The 17,199-nt window shown below is 42.3% G+C and overlaps 1 protein-coding gene across 1 annotated transcript; it reads left to right on the top strand.

The window, feature by feature from the left end:
* Positions 1–6,365: 6,365 nt before the first annotated feature.
* LOC146975273 (leucine-rich repeat-containing protein 39-like) lies at positions 6,366–16,672 on the top strand. The gene is made up of 7 exons (XM_085794686.1): positions 6,366–6,400; positions 7,858–7,918; positions 8,957–9,113; positions 9,200–9,336; positions 11,515–11,660; positions 16,300–16,490; positions 16,579–16,672. Exons 1-6 carry the CDS (start codon positions 6,366–6,368, stop codon positions 16,358–16,360), a joined length of 597 nt encoding a protein of 198 aa, XP_085650812.1. The 3' UTR covers positions 16,361–16,490; positions 16,579–16,672.
* Positions 16,673–17,199: the final 527 nt, after the last annotated feature.

Genomic DNA, 17,199 nt, shown 5'->3' with positions numbered 1-17,199 from the left:
CGGAGTTTCAGTGACGGTGAGCGGCCTGACGTGCTTCATTAACGCTGCGTCGCCGCCGCTGTTCAGAGTCGGGGCAGACGCACAGCAACCAATAGACATATGGTAACAGTCACCTGTTACTAGCGTTACCATAGCGAGAAGCTAATGTGTCCTTTTTTTTTTTTTTTTTTAAATCTCCTCTCCTTCAGCCTCACGTTCTCACTGCTGCAGAATCTGCAGTGACTACACAGCTGTTTGCCTGTCAGTCATAGCAATCCAGGAATGTTTCAATGTTACACATTCTTTGACTTTTGAATATAAAATATCAATTAATATCTACTGTATAAACTACTTGGTATGAGTGCAGGCTGAGAATGGTGTTGTCATGATAGAATAGAATAGATTTCCTATTCTATCCTATTTGTTGACCTTTTGTGATCTATGAAGAGGCTCATTAATGCATTAAGACATGATAAGACATAAGACATAATAGATTTTCTATTCTATTCTAATATATTGTCTTCACCTTTATTTAGATTAGATTCTGCGGGTGAAATTGCAATAATAAGGTGACTTGACTTGGACTTGACTTGACCTATGCAGGACTTGACATAACCTGTGACTTGACTTGACTTGACTTGCCCAAAGAAAAATGACTTGGGACTTACTTGAGACTTGAAGGTTAAGACTTGAGACTTACTTGAGACTTGCACATGTGTGACTTGGTCCCATCTCTGGCTGCGAGAGAGGCACTGTCTGACAGTGCCGCTGCCGCAGCCCCGACTAGTGGCGGCGGCTGCATGAAATCTTAGAGGCGACAGATAACTGACATTGTGCATGGATGAAATATTGATAAATAATTTAAATGACTAGTAATTCTGGTGCCGACCTAGTGAGGGAGGGGACGTTTAATCGTTTAGTTGACTAATCGCGCACATCCCTACTTCTGGTCCAACCATTTTCCCTATTGCACTGCTGGTCATGGCTAATTGCGCATTTGTTAGCTATTTTGCACATCTTTCTCAATAACACTCTACCTCATTTCTCACCACTTGGTGTATATAATTTATGTCTACTTATATTGATATTTTGCACAGTGTTACACTACTGCGACTGGCATAGTGTCTTTCTGTACATTTCAGTATAGTACTTTGTATATTTTTTAAATTTATAATCTTTATAGATACATTTTATGCTGTGTTTTACAGAAATAAGCAAACATCTTATAATATTCAAACTGGCATAACAACAAACAGGGACTTACTGGTCTTGAAAATGATCAGCCCAGCTGTAGCTACTCCTCACTTCACCACGTTTCCTGATGCTGTTTTCTGACGTCTTTTCCTCAGACTGTCCATCAATACATTTGGAGACAGAAACTCTAAAGCTTCTTGTGTGTTGTAGCCCTGTTTAACTTTGGTTGCTAACTTTGTTTGGGTTTGTGGCGTGTCTGAAACATATTGTTGATCATGTAATGCAAAGAGCTCTAACAGGCATATGAACACATTGTGAAGGTCTTCAATCACGTCCCTATTTCACCACCCCATTTTTCTTTCTTTTTTTATGTCCAAGTAAATCAGTTTTGTGAGGGAAGAAAACTAACATATTATCAACCAGGCTTTTAGATTTTGACCAATCATGACACAGGTGTGACAGAGACTCTAGAAACATTGCCTGGTGGGGGAGAGAGGCAGAAATCACACAAATCTTCTTAGCTGATCCGTGCAATAAATCACGTGATGTTTCAAATGAGACATTCATGTTCATTTTGAGCATTTATTAGCACATAGTGGGCTGGATAATATCCCAAATCTGGGCTTGATTAAGCCATTGATATGCAATCTAAAAGCCCTCCATCACCCGGCCTTAAATAGATTTTAGTTATGTGGCACCTAGGGGGTTGTGTGTAAAAGTGACTGGTTGGTAAAACTATGTATTTTCCTGACTGTGGGACAGTCCTGTATGGTCTCAACCAAGTCAGTACTTCATTTGATGACCAATGGAATCAATCAGAGTTTTTTCAGATGTAGTTACAAGTTAAAGTTCTTATAACTCTGTAACTTGTCCTTTTTATGCCCATTTAGGTAAACAAACTGTTTTACCTGCAGCTAAAAGAACCTGGACAACAGAAGAATGTGCTGCAGTAGAACGTAATTTAAAGAAAAAAATTCTGATGAACCAAGTCCCAGGGAAGGAGGACCGTCAGCGCTGCATCACTGCAGAACCTCAAGCCCTGAAGAATCGAGACTGGAGGGCAGTGAAATACTGTTTAAAAATCGAATTACTTCTCTGCAAAGACAATTAGAGTGAAAGTGTTTCACTTTACAAGGTAATAGACAGGCTTGTATGAGGAGGTGCTATAATATTTGTCATGTTATATGTTATTATGCTATTATGTTGTGTTCTTATCAACACAAGGAGCTGCTTTCCTGATATCAAAGCTCACTGTAATAATCAGCAGTTGATTCATTTTAAGCAGGTGATTGTTTTTGATTATCACTGCTCTGTCTACCTAATGTGAGGAGAGGAGATGCAGGATGTAAACCTCTGATGCAGCCTTGCAGTTTTTTTTGTTAATAAAAAAACTATAGAAACAACTAATAACTCTTCGGTCCCCGCTAAGGTAGAAAGACTTGACATATCTGTGTGTGTGTGTAAGTGGACCCCCCCAAGTAACAAATGCTAGAAACGTGTCCCATAAGTGACCAAAAAAACTAGCATAGAGAAAAAACTTTAGAAAATGGCTAATCTAAAGTGACTGAAAATTTTGTTAATTTTTTTTAAGCTTGCCTGATTTTTTACAGAGGTCTGGGACCATTGGAAAGGGTGGGCCCCACAATTGGGTTAAAAACGCGTGACCCCATGAAGGGACAAATGCGAGTATGTGTGTGTGTGTGTGTGTGTGTGTGTGTGTCATCAATAATTCATCAGTTCATTGATCAGTTTGGACTCTGTTATCCTGGACCGGACCAGTTTTGTTGTTTTTTTTCTATTTGGAAAATTAATCCTAATAATAATAATTTTAATCGGTGAAACTTTTAATTTGAAAATCACAGGAAGTGAGACCTGAACCAGTGTGTGTGTGTGTGTGTTGTGTGTGAGAGAGATCCAGAACCAGAGTCTGATTGGGGGGGAGGGGGGGGCAGAACTGGGTCCCGAGACCCGAGACCCGGGTTCACCAGAGTCCAGTTCCATCAGTTCGATCCAGATCAGATGAACCCATCTGGGATCTGGTCCAGTTTAAAGTGGTTTTTCTGAGTCCTGAACCAGGACCAACCGCTCTGTGAAAGGTCCACAAAGTCTCCGCTGATCATCAGGACCAGAACTTCACATGGTTCTGGTTCTGGTCCCGGTCCTGGTCCTGGTCCCGGTCCTGACTGACTGAACTGTGTGTAAATGAACCGGTGGACCTGCTGCTGGTTCTGGTTCTGGACCCGTCTGACTGTTACTGTTCCTCCAGCTCCTGAGGGAAGACCTGGTCCTGGTCCTGGTTCTGGTTCCTGGTTCTGGTTCTGGTCCTGGTCCTGGTTTCTGGTCCTGGTTCTGTAGCTGCTAAGTGCCCCCCCCCCTCTCTCCCCTCCTCCCCTCCCCCCACCAGGCTGCTCCCTGACCTGGTTCTGGCTCTGGTCCCGGTCCTGGTCCTGGTCCCGGTCCTGGTCCCGGTCCCGACGTCTTCCTCTGGGCTGCTGGGTAACGATGGTGTCGTAGTTTTTTTTTTTTTTTTGATACTGACCTTTATTTTGTCTATTTTGTTTTGTTTTGTTTCATGTGTTGAAATGTTTGTTGTTTGTTGTTTGTTGTTGTTGATGCTGTCGTGGTTTGTGTTGGGATGTGGATCCGGATCAGGACTCTTGGACCTGGTTCCTGGTTCTGGTTCTGGTCCGACTCATAAACTGTGAAGTGTCTGAACCCTGGTCAAACAAGAAAAAAGAAAAAAAAAGAAAGAAAAAAAACTCAATAAAGTTGAAGTGAACCAAGTCTGAGTCGTTTGTGGTGAGTTCAGGTTCCTCAGAGAACGTGGGAGAAGTCACTTTCTGGTCCTGGACCCAGTTGTTACAAAGGGTTAAAAACTGATCGGATTTTGGATCATTGATCAGATCAAATCTTGAAAATGGATCAAACCTTCATCAGTTTGTGTCGTTCAGAGCTTTTTAGTCGGATCAGGAAAACGTTGATCCAGAACATCAGGATTATTCTGATCCCAGCAGTTTGGTGGATTCAGGAACAAAATGGGATTTAAATTAAATGTTATCTGGTCAAATAAACAACATTTATAATGTAGAATATATAAAGTTTTGATTATTTCACAATTAAAGAACTTTTCCCCAACTATTAGCAAATTTAATGAGATTTGAAGTTTAAATTTGAAACACATGGGGAAATGTTCCCAATGTATTTGACTGATGTACTGTATATTTGCATTTTTAAAATCTATTTAAACAGCCAGACCAGATGAGATCATTTCTGGCTGTTTAAAAAAACACTGAAGAAACAAAAAACCAATCCAACAAAGTATAAATGAAACAATAATGTATTTCAATTAAAAAAATAAAAAATAAATTCAATTGCTTTATATACAGAACAATACAGTTTGTTGCCAGGGGTAATAGTTACAGGGTATCCGCAGGGTCTAAAAATGTCTAAATTTTAGGCCTTAAAATGTCTTAAATTTGTTGAATTATTGTGTTCAAGTCTTAAATAATTTTAGACAGGTCTTAAATGTTCTTATGCCCACCATGGGCGAGCATTTCACTCGCATTTGCCCCTAAAAAAAAAATACATGTGTGAACCGGGAAAATCACAAAAACAGAAAGAGCTCAACCTGCGATTGGTCAAAAACTACAAATCCCACAATTCTCTGGCCTCAACAATAACAGTAGTTTAGTGTAAGTAAGGGAGAGTGGAGCTGTCGGTGAAAAGAGGAAACAACGCCACGTCTGGTCCTGTTCTATGTTGTCCGTTCACACCGTCACCGTTTATTCGTTACGTGTCCGCGGTGTAAAAGGCCGTGGACGCAAAGACGCGATTAGGCGCGAGACGCGATTAGGCGCGCGACGCGGTATTACCGCGACTTTTTTTTTTGCGACGCAATACACGCGAATTCTTTTATGGCGACGGGACCATCGCGTCTTCGTCTCTTTCATCGTGTTTGTGGGAAGACCCACAAGGGGCTTCCCACCAAACACGAGGAACGCTTTTTTTTCGCTGCGAGCTTTTGACGCGCGACCAAACGCGAGATACGCGAGATACGCGATTTGACGCTCGTTTTGACTCGTGTAAAAAAAAAAAATCATTTTCACTACAACATTTTTTTATTTTTATTTTTTCAAAGGAGGTTAAATCGAAAGCAACTGGACTTAGTTATTTGTCTGAAGACGTTTCACCTTCATCCAAGAGGCTTCATCAGTTCTACGCATCTGACCAGGCTGGGACTGGTCCAACTGGTCTGGAGACTCAGTATAAGTCCGGTTGCTGAGACTTTAGAGTCAAAGAGGAGCAGTGCGTCTGCGTCGCTGTGTCGGACTGTTTGGATTTAATGAAGAAGCTGCACGGTGTCCTCCCGTATTTTACCTGGGTCGCTACCGGAGCTTGATAAATGGAGAGAAAAAAACAAACGCCAGGCGCACGTCGCGGTGGAACCGAGAACAGCTGAGTTTTCCTCCTCCAGCTGAACAGCTGATCTGTGATCTGTGGTGAAGACGTACAGAGACCTGCCACTGTGTCACGGTGCATTAATATAAACTCTGTCCTCAGACTGTCCTGACTGTCCCTGAACACCACACAGAGACAACATGGAGCTGTGTGAGGTTGAGTTTTATTTATCATGATAATTAATACATACTTAGTAACAAGCCTGTAAGTTCAACACATCAGTATGCTACTGTGATTTAACTAGCCTAGTTAAATAAAAAGATGTAGTTTAATACCATAATATCTAGGGCTGACCAAAGGCCAATGTCTTTACTTCATGTGTCAAATATTTATTACTTGTTGCTACGACTCATTTTAGCTTCTTTCACCAAACTCCCATGATGCACTGAGCTCCTACATCCCATCCTTCTTCTGTAGGGCTGCTGTGTGTGGACCAGATGCTGCCGTCACCATGACAACGTCCCAACGTGCAGGAGGACACGCGGTCAGAAACTCCAGAGGTCAGAGAGGAGGTGGGAGGTCCTCCGCTCTGATTGGCTGAGAGACCCCGACTCATCTCCCTCCCTGGACCCAGGACCGGGACCAGTCATGTGACTCTGAGTGGAGGGGGGTAAGAGGGTAAGAGGGTAAGAGGGGGGGTAAGAGGTGGGGGTATCTGTCGGTCACGTGACCTGGAGACTCTGACTAAAATTAACCAGCAGCTGATCTGATCTGAGGTCAAATTTCTCAGCAGCATGGACGACGACTGTTGCCGCTGCGCTGAGACAAGGTGAGAGCTGCTACACTGAGACTGTACTACTACAATAATACTGCAATACAATACTGCTACACTGTAATAATACTACCTCACTGTTATACTGGAGTACCACAGTACTGCAATACTACAGAGCTATAGTAATACAACACTAACTACAACATGACACCAGTGTTCACCGACTACAACACTAACACTGTGGTACTGTGGTGATACTACTACAACACTGTACAGCTGTACTCTGATAATACAACACCGTAATACTTTGAATACTACAATAACACAGTGGTGCTATGATAATACTACTGTAATTATACTGTAGTTCTACAACACTGTTAGATTACAGTACCACAACACTGTAACACAACAGTCCATTACATTGCTAACTACACAACAATGACACAACATTGTTATTATTACTGCACTGTAATACTACAGCACTAATGAAAATACAACTAACAAGATACACTCAGACTAAAATGGTATTTTTTCCATTCTGTGTAACTGACAACGTGAAGATAAATGGGGAAAAAAATCAAATAAATCACTGACGTCGTTTCACCAGAACAATGATTTTCTCTTATATTGTAAATTTCAGTTTTCCTTTATTGTCATCGAGCAATGAAGCACAACGAAATTTATGTGCATCTCTCCCTAATAACTTTAAAAAAAAGATAAATATATAAATAGACAAAGAGTAATTTAAGATGCTTAAAAAAACAAACACATTAATTTAAATAATACAAATAATAGATTAGGCCTTGTAGTGCCACCTTATGTAATAAAGTTGCATTATAATGCAATAAATGTGTAATAAACTTTGCCGCATTTTGTTATAAGTTGTTACATATTGCATTATTACAAAATACAACATAAGTGTTGCACTTTTTCATATAGAAAATGTAATAATTTTGTGCAAAATGTAACAATTTATTACAATATGCGGCAAAGTTTATTACATATTGCGTTTCAAGAATTTTACAAAAAAAGGTTACAAAATGTTACAAACTGTGGCAGATTTTACAAAATATTACATCATGAGGTGAAATTAATTACATTATTACAAAATGTGGCCTCAATACAGGCCTCAATAAAATGAATAATTAAAAAAAACAGTTTTCTTCACAATTTATTTAGTAAAATAGAAATGAAATCAAAGAAATGAAATGTTTTGTATTTGTTCCTACAGGATGATCAGGAGGAGAGCGAGGCTGCAGCTCAGAGGTCAGAGGTCATCTCGCCTGTCTCCCCGTGCGGCGCTGTGACGTCGTCGTCGTCGTGGTGACCATGGTGGGGGGCGTGGCGGTGTGCGGCTCCATCAGCTCGGTCAGAGCTCTGTGGGAGACCCGGATCAAGAGGAGGAGGGAGGAGCAGGACGAGGAGGAGCAGCAGAGGAGGAGGAGCGGCACCGAGCGGCGCTCCAGACTCAGCCTGGGGGTCTGGGAGGACCGGGCCCTTCTGGCTCGACTCAGACAGAAGCTGCAGACCGAGGACGGACGGCTGGTGCTCCGCATCGAGCAGGAGGAGTGGAAGGTATCAGATTATTGTCCTGGTCCAGTCTTCGGTCTGATGCAGGGGCGTAGCTTAGGGTTAAACATTTGGGGGGGGGGGGTTAAGATCTCTGTCTGTATAGGGATTTTTTAAAGCAAAAAGGTCAGCGTATGCGTGGAAAAGTGCAAAATCATTAACTTTGATAAAAGGACAAGGCTTATTTGCCTCTTTATTTTGTCATTTCCGTATTAGAATATGGGCTTGACCAATCATGACCAGGGAATACCACATCATAAAATAACGGTGTAACTAACGACGCTACTTTTTCAGTGACAGGTAATCAAAAAAGTTACCTTTCCCCCGCTATAACGCCGTTACTGTTACTGACAATAAAATGCACCGTTACTTGACTCAAGAAGTCCCATCAGAAAATAATAATACATCTGTTAAAGTGTACGTTTGACTTTTTTTTTTTCAGTCCATTAACCGACTAGTAGAAAAAAAAAACATGTATCTGGAACGAACCAACTCCAGAGTTGGGAGGGAGGTTACTGGGATGAGTTCAAGTAATTTGACATATTTCAGCATTTTATATTAAAAAAAGCAACGCAGTTGTTACTTTTATTACAGTATGTAGTAATTCAGTTACTAACTCAGTTACTTCTTGGTAGGGCTGCAGCTAACAATTATTTTCATTATCAATTAATCTGTTGATTATGTAAACGATTAATCGATTAGTTGTTTGGTCAATAAAATGTTTTAAAAAATGTTGAAAAGTATCAATCAGTGTTTCTCAAACCACCAGACGACATCGTCCTCAAATGTCTTGTTTTGTCCACAAACCAAAGAGAGACTCAGTTTATTGTCATAAAGGAACAAAGAAACCAGAAATATTCACATTGAAGAAGCTGGAATCAGAGAATTTGGACTTTTTTTTCTTAAGAAACTACTCAAACTGATTATTAGATTATCAAAATAGTTGATAATGAATCGATTATTGTTTGATTAATCCAGTAATTTTGTTGTTTTTTTATATCATAAATGACACCGTTGGTCTGATGTGAGTGTTTGTCTCTGCAGGTCCTGCCGGGCTGTCTGGTCCAGCTCAACCAGGTCCAGGAGTGGCAGCTCCACCGGACCGGACTGCAGAAGATCCCTCACTTCATCTCCAGCTTCCAGAACCTCCTGGTGCTCGATCTGTCCCGCAACGGCGTCTCTGAAATCCCCAAACAGATCGGTCAGTAGCCTACCTCCCACAGATCAAAGACCGAACCCTGTAGCCGGTCTCACCATGTGTCCTCCTGGTTCTGGTTCTGGTCTCAGGGATGTTGACGCGGCTCAGAGAGCTGATGCTGAGCTACAACCGAGTGCAGGTGGTTCCCGAGGAGCTGAGCGGCTGTGAGAGTCTGGAGAGACTGGAGCTGGCCATGAACCGGGAGCTGGACCACCTCCCTGACCAGGTACGGACCAGGGGCCGGATAGGAGTCGACTTAGGAGTGAATGCACTTAAAAGGTAGTTATAATCAGACTTTTTAGTGGAGTGTAGGACTGAATCTTAAAGGAATAGTTGACCAAAAAATGAAATTCAGTCATTAGTGACTCCCCCTCATGCTGATGAATACTCCGGAGTAGTTTTTTATTCCTTTAAGTGCATCTGGAGACCCGGGAGGCCGGTTCCTAGTCCAACCAGAACTTTATATGAGAGTAATAGGGCCGACACAAAAACGTCCATAAAACTACACAACAACCATTTAATATTCCTCCACACTGCTCGTCCACTGCAATCCAAGTGTCCTGAAGGGATATAGTCCAGAATTTACTCGAAACAACGTCATTGAGGCAAGTCCTGTCGAGAGCGCACACCAGGCAAATTCAATACAGGACTGTTTAGGCTGTAAAAATGTCCTAAATGACGTCGTTTCCAGTAAACTCTGGACTATATCCCTTCAGGACACTTGGATTGCAGTGGACGAGCAGTGTGGAGGAATATTAAATGGTTTTTGTGTAGTTTTATGGACGTTTTTGTGTCTGACCCTATTACTCTCATATAAAGTTTTGGTTGGACTAGGAACCGGCCTCCCGGGTCTCCAGATGCACTTTGAGGAATAAAAAACTATTAATCAGCATGAAGGTGAGTCAATAATGACTGAATTTCATTGTTTGGTGAACTATTCCTTTAAGTGCCGGTCTCAGAGTCGAGTTACCACAGTACTATGTGCCGTAAACTGAATTTTTAGATGATGTCACTTTCAAGTCGACCCTTATCTAAGAATATAGAAATATCTCAGTGAGTTAAATGGCCAATGGGAGTGTATTCAACTGGAATCTACAAAATAATACAAAATATATACATTTCCCTCATCAAACTCATCAAATACACAATCCAACAACTCCACAACGCTCTGGTGGACAAGTTGTGACCTGCACATTATACAACAAGTAGTTCCGACCAAGCAATCTGATTGGTCAATAAGACATTTAGAACGTGCTCAAATCAGCATTACAGCACGGCTGACTCATCACTGAAAATATTACTTCGCCATGTCATGTTGTTTACACATCTCCATGGCAACATGGACTTTTCCCCCTTTTATTTTGAAAAACGTCATTTATTACTCGTGAAAATAAATCACAAACTACAACACTGACCTCCTGTAGGTTGTTCCTGACAGCTGCCAAAGTCACATTTATAGAGCAATTATTTTATTTTATTTTTTGTTAATATATTGTAAACTTCCCCGTTACAGCCGAGAGGATCGTCTCCCTCCCATGTGTGTAACGTTACAAAGTCGGAGAGAGACGAGTTGTGATCGCGGTGAATATGTTTTTTTAAAATATGGCCTGGAGCTGAATATTTCATTGAAATAAAACGGAGGTGATTACCTGTATGTTTCTCTCTCTCCCTCTCTCTTGCTTGCGCCTTTTGGGCTTTTAAATAATCTGGAGTAATCGTTTGGCTTTCTCTATCAGCTGTGTCGGCGACACGGCGCTATAACTTCATTTACATGCAGAGTTTGCGGTTGTAGAAGCTACATCTGTGAAAGGAAAAAAACGGCATCTTTGTTATAACTTGAGCGAGTTTGTGCGGTGTTGATTTAGTTCAGGAAAGTCCGAGACCGCGTTAAAACATGAACGTCAGCTCAGAGTTCACTCATCTGGGACTAGAAAATCATTTCTGTTGCTAGGTCGTTACTAAGGTTCGGACTATTTGCTGTAGAGGTGAACTAGGTTCCATTACACATAGGAGTCTACTGACGTGACTGATTGTGTTTCAGTTATTAGTCAGACCCCATTTATTTCCATGGAAACGGGAAGCACACTCGCAAAAAACTTTAAATTTTGAGAGCAAAACGTCCATCAACATGAATATTTATTTAATTATACGCTCTATTTTGTTGGTAATTGTTGTATAATCGCAATATTACCCTCTCGGGTAATATTGCTTAATTCACCACGCTATGAGATGATAACACAACGTTACCACACAGAGTTGTTTTAGAGGGAAATACAGAGACTGTTGATGAAAAACTGTCCCTGAAGGCAACGCGCATCAGCGGTTTTGCATGAATTTCCCTCTAAAACAACTCTGTCTCTGGTCCAGCTGCTGGTCTCAGGTCTGTTGTGTGTCCCCTCTCTAGTTCAGACACCTGAGGAACCTGCAGCACCTGGATCTGTCCATGAACGACTTCACCGGCATGCCGGACTGCGTGGTCGCTCTGCCGGCGCTCGAGTGGCTCGACATGGGAGGAAACCGACTGCAGTGTTTACCTGAGGACATCCACAGGTGGGTGGTGGAGACACAGTGTCAGCCCCCCGCACTCTGTCACATTTATTTATACATCTATTCTTGGACTTTTGCCTACATATTTGTATTTACACACCCTGTGTAGAAACCAAGGGAGTAGGTTTGATTTTGACATTGGTGGGGACACAAAAGTACTCCGAGGCATCGCTCTTTAAAGTTGATGTTTTTTGCATTTGCAATCATAATTTCATGTTACGTAGGGGTAACTAATGAGCAACTAATGAAAGACAAGAAGGCAACTTAGAAGAGTTCTCATTCCTCTGGCTGAAGTCAACTGTGCATCATCATGACTAACACATCCATCATTATTTAACCTCACCTGTGAATTTCCAGCCTCTCCTCCATCTCCTCCTTCTCTACCTCATCCAGCTTCTCCTTCTCTACCTCATCCAGCTTCTCCTTCTCTACCTCATCCAGCTTCTCCTTCTCTACCTCTTCCAGCTTCTCCTTCTCTACCTCTTCCAGCCTCTCCTCCATCTCCTCCTTCTCTACCTCATCCAGCTTCTCCTTCTCTATCTCTCCTTATTCATCTGTTCTAGCCTCTCCTCCTCTACCTCCTCTGGTCTCTCCTTCTTCATCTCCTCCAGCCTCTCTACTGTCTGTCTCTGTCACCTGACAAAAATATGTTGGTGCAGGACATATGAACAGATACATTAGGGATACAATGATCATAGAGTTTGATGGTACAGTTATTGCCTGAGGAAAAAGGCTTTTACTTTTACACACTTGTGTAATTTATTCCCCCAAAAATATGGATGTATAAAATTACATGAGCATCTGGAATCTGAGGTTTTTTTGTAGGCCTATTTTCCTGACCAATGTTCTTTTTTTTTTTTTTTTTTTAATAACTTTTAAAAAGTGTATCTGTTTGCCATTAAATATAGGCTTTTATTCATTATCTGTAGCCTATTGTTGAGGCTCGACAGTTAGATACCCTTGAAGTAACTTACACTTTGACTTACAAAGTGTCTTGTCCATTTTCCTTTTATTTGACATTATTACCAAGCACAGACCCACAGGCAGAGCGCGCACGCACGCAGACAGACAGACAGACAGACAGACAGACAGACAGACAGACAGACAGACAGACAGACAGACAGACAGACAGACAGACAGACAGACACAAACACAAATGTCCATGTAAATGACACCAATGATGTTAAAATCCGTCTAGCTGACGTGACCCAGGCAGAAGAAATGCCGAACATGATGAACATGTTGACAACTTACATTCGCAGTTGCAGATTGAAGCACCGTGACCTCCTGTCCCGTCCGACCAACGAGCAGGTAACTTTTACAAGCAGACGGAGTGACAGCGGGGACAGCCAATCACATGTACGTTAGCGAGAAACGGCAGAGCCAATCAGAGAGCGATATTCAGGTTAGAGGCGGGACTTCTAGCAGAGACTGACTGTTAACCCTTTGTGTGCCATAATCATTAACTAAACACTATGGACAGCGGACACAGCGGCTGAATATTGGTAGGGACGTGTCCCTAGCGTCCCTACCCAATTCTACGCCCTTGGTTATCAGTAGTTTATAGAATGAAACACAAACGATCATTTTACTCAAACACACACCTATTGTTTCCCATACGTAGACCAATGTGGTGCAGCGCCACAGAATCAAGACCAAGACACAAATTGATTCTGCACAGAGAGAGAGAGAACCGAGCATGCATGCCAGTGGTGTGCGGTAAAAATGAAACTTACCAACCAGCAGTGTTTCCTATTAATTAACGAGTCTGTGGCGGCCCGTCTCTCACGTGCGCGCTGGTGCACACACACACAAAGACGGGTCAAAGTTTCCTGATCCGACTAAACAGTTCTGATCAACACAAACTGAGGGTTTGATCCAGATTAAAACAGAGACTGGATCACGTGATCTGGTTTTAGTTTTTGCAATAACCCGTTTTCAAGGTTTTATCCGATCAAACTGGGCACTTTTAGTTAGTGCCACGGGGCAAAGACAGCGAGGCTCTGTCCTCTGACTTCTGCAAGACCAGGGGTAGACAATAAGGGAAATTTGCCTTTGCTTTTGAAGATCACTGGCCCCACCATTCTAACCACTGGCCCAAGACAATAGGTATCGATCCCCATATTAACGAAAAACAACATATCCCAGCCAATTCCTGCGGTCTCGCCATCGAGGCTGATTCTGATACTTTCTGATACCATTACTAGTCAATTTCCAACATTCTTGATACTTATTCAATACCACGATCTTGTAGTTTCTTGAGATTTTGGGGGATTATTTTGTTATATGTATTTTAGTGATTATGTATGAGTTGGTATATTTGTGTTTAATTTTTGTATGTTGTTATTTATTTGAGTCTGAGGATTTATATCCTGTATCAGATATTTTTCATTCAATTTCATTAAAGAAGGTCAAAAAAAAGTGCTTTTAAATTCATCAGGCTACTTTATTTAATAAATAAATAACTGTTTCGCATATTTAGCCTCCACTGTGGTTTAACAATGAAGTAAAAACAGAGTTAAAATGGTAAATATGCCTCAACACAAACATGAAGTTATGTAGTCATTACTTTTATCCTCCAAGTAGTTCAGTGATATAACTGTTGTTCTCATTCATTCACGTTTAGGCTGTTTCCACAGATTGGTGCAAAACTGACTCATTGTTTCATTTTCAGCTCAGTTTTGCGTTTACACACGTTTTTTTGTTGTTGTTATTATGGTCTAAATGTCACGTGACGTGCCACCGCTGTGGCGCACACCGAACAGCTGGCGCCCCAGCGCAAGCTCTGGCCCGTGTGTAACGTTCGCGTCGGTCCCGACAGGACTCGACCCGACGCGCTGAGGAGGAGGGAAGTTTCATGGTTAAGAAAAAGGTTTTTATCGGTCTTGTGACGACCTTCTATCAGCAGCAGTGAGTGAGCTGGAGCTGCAGCTGCAGCTGCTTGCAGGTGGTGCTGCCGTGCCAGGGCACAGCGCTGGCTGCGCACAGAAAGTAGATGTCTCTGTCGTTGATCGGGTCGGGATCTCTTAGCACTAATTACCGAGACGATTTGACAGTTATCATTTCAAACCACAGGGATTTAATGTGAAATTAGATTTAATTTATTTACTTGTTATATTTTTTCAAGGCATTATTTTCCACTGGCCCCACCGGGCCAGTGTTTGGAGCGTTCTGGTGGCCCTGACGGTTTGAAAAGTACGTCCGGGCCACCGGGCCATTTATATTGTCGACCCCTGAAGACACAACACTCGTTTATTGGTGTATTAATTCTAGGGCTGTCAGAGTTAATCGCGTTTAATCGCGATTAGATTAATTAAAAAAATTAACGCGATTAAATTTTTTAATCGCGGTTAATCGCGGCCCATCTTGTCCTCTGTCTGCTGGACTGGAGGACTGGAGTGTGGGACCTCCAGTCCAGTAGGTGGCGGTAAGGCACCTTCAAGTTGGTTGCTACACAAATATACACAGTCTAACATATATCCACAGCTCCATCCATTGATTTTTTTGACGGCTTTGTTGTCAACAAATGCACATGGCCATGTATTGATTTTTTTGACAGCGTCGGTTGTCAACAAATGCACGTGGCCAGGCAGAGGCGTAGCAAAGTAAAGGGCAATTTCCACTGGATGCAATTTGTTTCAATTCTGTGTGAGTTTCATGCATCATGTGTTATGATTAGGTACTAGGCCTGCTAGGTCTGGTCTAAAAGTTGTTTGTCTAGAGATTATAACACTTTGGAGGGTTGAAAGTCCAAAGCGCCATATATAATATTTTTAATAGAGATTAATCGCGAGTTAACTATGGAAAAAATGCGATTAATCGCGATTAAAAAAATTAATCGTTTGACAGCCCTAATTAATTCACGTTTTTTTGATAGGTATTATAGTTTTTGATCAATCACTGTTTAATGACCATGATCATATTTGGAGAAGTGTTGTGATTATAATGGGTGTGTATTGCGCAGAATGTTCAGGCTAGCGTGGGTGACATCATTTTTTCTCTTTCCACGCTGCTTTCAGCCACAAATTACACTCTACACACATGATTTTTTCCACATTTGTACACAAACGTGTCCTCTCTCTAACAATGTGTTCATCGAAGCAGAGAGACTTACAAAATTTAAACTGTGAGCCTCTCATTGCGGCCAGGTCTCTTCCTGCCGCCCATTGACTCTAATACAAAGAGAAGCAGGAGGGACCCCTGTTTATAACTTGCAAGTGTTTCCAAAATATTTACTGTAGAAACACCAAAATCATACCAAAGTGTTCAGGAAATCCTTACGACGACCACGGTCTGCTTCTTTTTCTGATAGGAGCTACCATTTGGTCAGAATAAGCCCAAATGTGAGACCAGCGCAGAGGCAGAAAATAACCCTTTTTCTCTACATTTCGTATGTTTGTGTCACTGAAAACATCTGGCCCCGATAAAAAAGTTCTTGGTTTGAAAGTCTGTCCCAACTGAATTTGTAGCTGAATATCCATTTAACAGCAGATCAGACCTGTTATGTGTCAGATAATCATTAATCAGTTGTCATTGATCAGGTTTCCCAGAATCCGATCAGATCACTGGGTCTGGATCAGTCTGACCCGTTTACTTCACATAATTTATATCTAATCACCTTGGTGTGTCTCTTTGCCCTCAGGCGTCCCACAACATCGGGCTGGCGATGGACACGAGTCAGGGTCTGCTGGTGCCCAACGTGAAGAACGTGCAGCTGCTCAGCGTGTTCGACATCGCCCGGAGCTGAACCGGCTGCAGACGCTCGGCGCCGTGGGGCAGCTGGGAACGTCGGAGCTGACGGGGGGAACGTTCACCCTGTCCAACATCGGATCAGTGAGTCCAGACGCCGCCGCTCTGAGGACGGAGACGGACTCTAGACCCGCTCTAACCACAACCTGTTTCCTCTGTGTGTGTGTTGTAGATCGGAGGGACGTACGCCAAACCAGTCATCCTCCCTCCTGAGGTCGCCATCGGAGCGCTGGGGAAATGCAGGTGAGTTCCAGACTTTCCAACGACCTATGAACACACCGCAGACATCAAACATCATAAGTGTACATCATAATACATAAGTACTTAGATAAGCCCCTCCTGCAGGGTAAGAAATTAAGAAAAATGAGGCCATTTTCAAAATGTGTGGGGGCCATTAAAAAAAAGGTAATTAGAGCTAGTGAATTAACACATAATACTGTTGAAATGAACGAGTTTCGGGGCAGATAATGTTATTTAGAGGCTGCATGTGCTCCCATCACTCCCACTATGTGGATATACACAGCTCTGAATGGATCTAAATATCGTCTAAAGGATCCTAATGACACCAAAGTTATATGTGTTAGTAAACGACCAGATTTTATGTCAGAAATAAGGTCCAGGTTTGGGGCGGTGCGTGGCGCAGTGGGTAGAGCGGCCGCCCCATGTAGAGGCTACAGTCCTCACCGCAGGCGGCCCCGGTTCGAATCCCGCGTCGGGCAGCCCTCTCATTGTCATCCCCGTCTCTCTGCCTCCCCCTTTCCTGTCTATCTCTACTGTGTGCTATCAATAAAAA

Source organism: Trachurus japonicus, chromosome 13, assembly GCF_045865225.1.
Source record: "Trachurus japonicus isolate A0001 chromosome 13, Traja_1.0".
NCBI classification, from domain to species: Eukaryota; Metazoa; Chordata; class Actinopteri; order Carangiformes; family Carangidae; genus Trachurus; species Trachurus japonicus.
Note: the sequence above shows the minus strand (reverse complement) of the source record. Positions and strands in the feature narration are given on the sequence as shown.

Excerpts from the sequence above, each read along its gene's own strand:
- LOC146975273 (XM_085794686.1), top strand. The coding sequence starts at position 6,366 with ATGGACGACGACTGTTGCCGCTGCGCTGAGACAAG. Across the intron at positions 6,401-7,857 it reads TGCCGCTGCGCTGAGACAAG|ACAGAAGCTGCAGACCGAGG; the intron begins GTGAGAGCTGCT and ends GGCTCGACTCAG. Across the intron at positions 9,114-9,199 it reads TGAAATCCCCAAACAGATCG|GGATGTTGACGCGGCTCAGA; the intron begins GTCAGTAGCCTA and ends TTCTGGTCTCAG.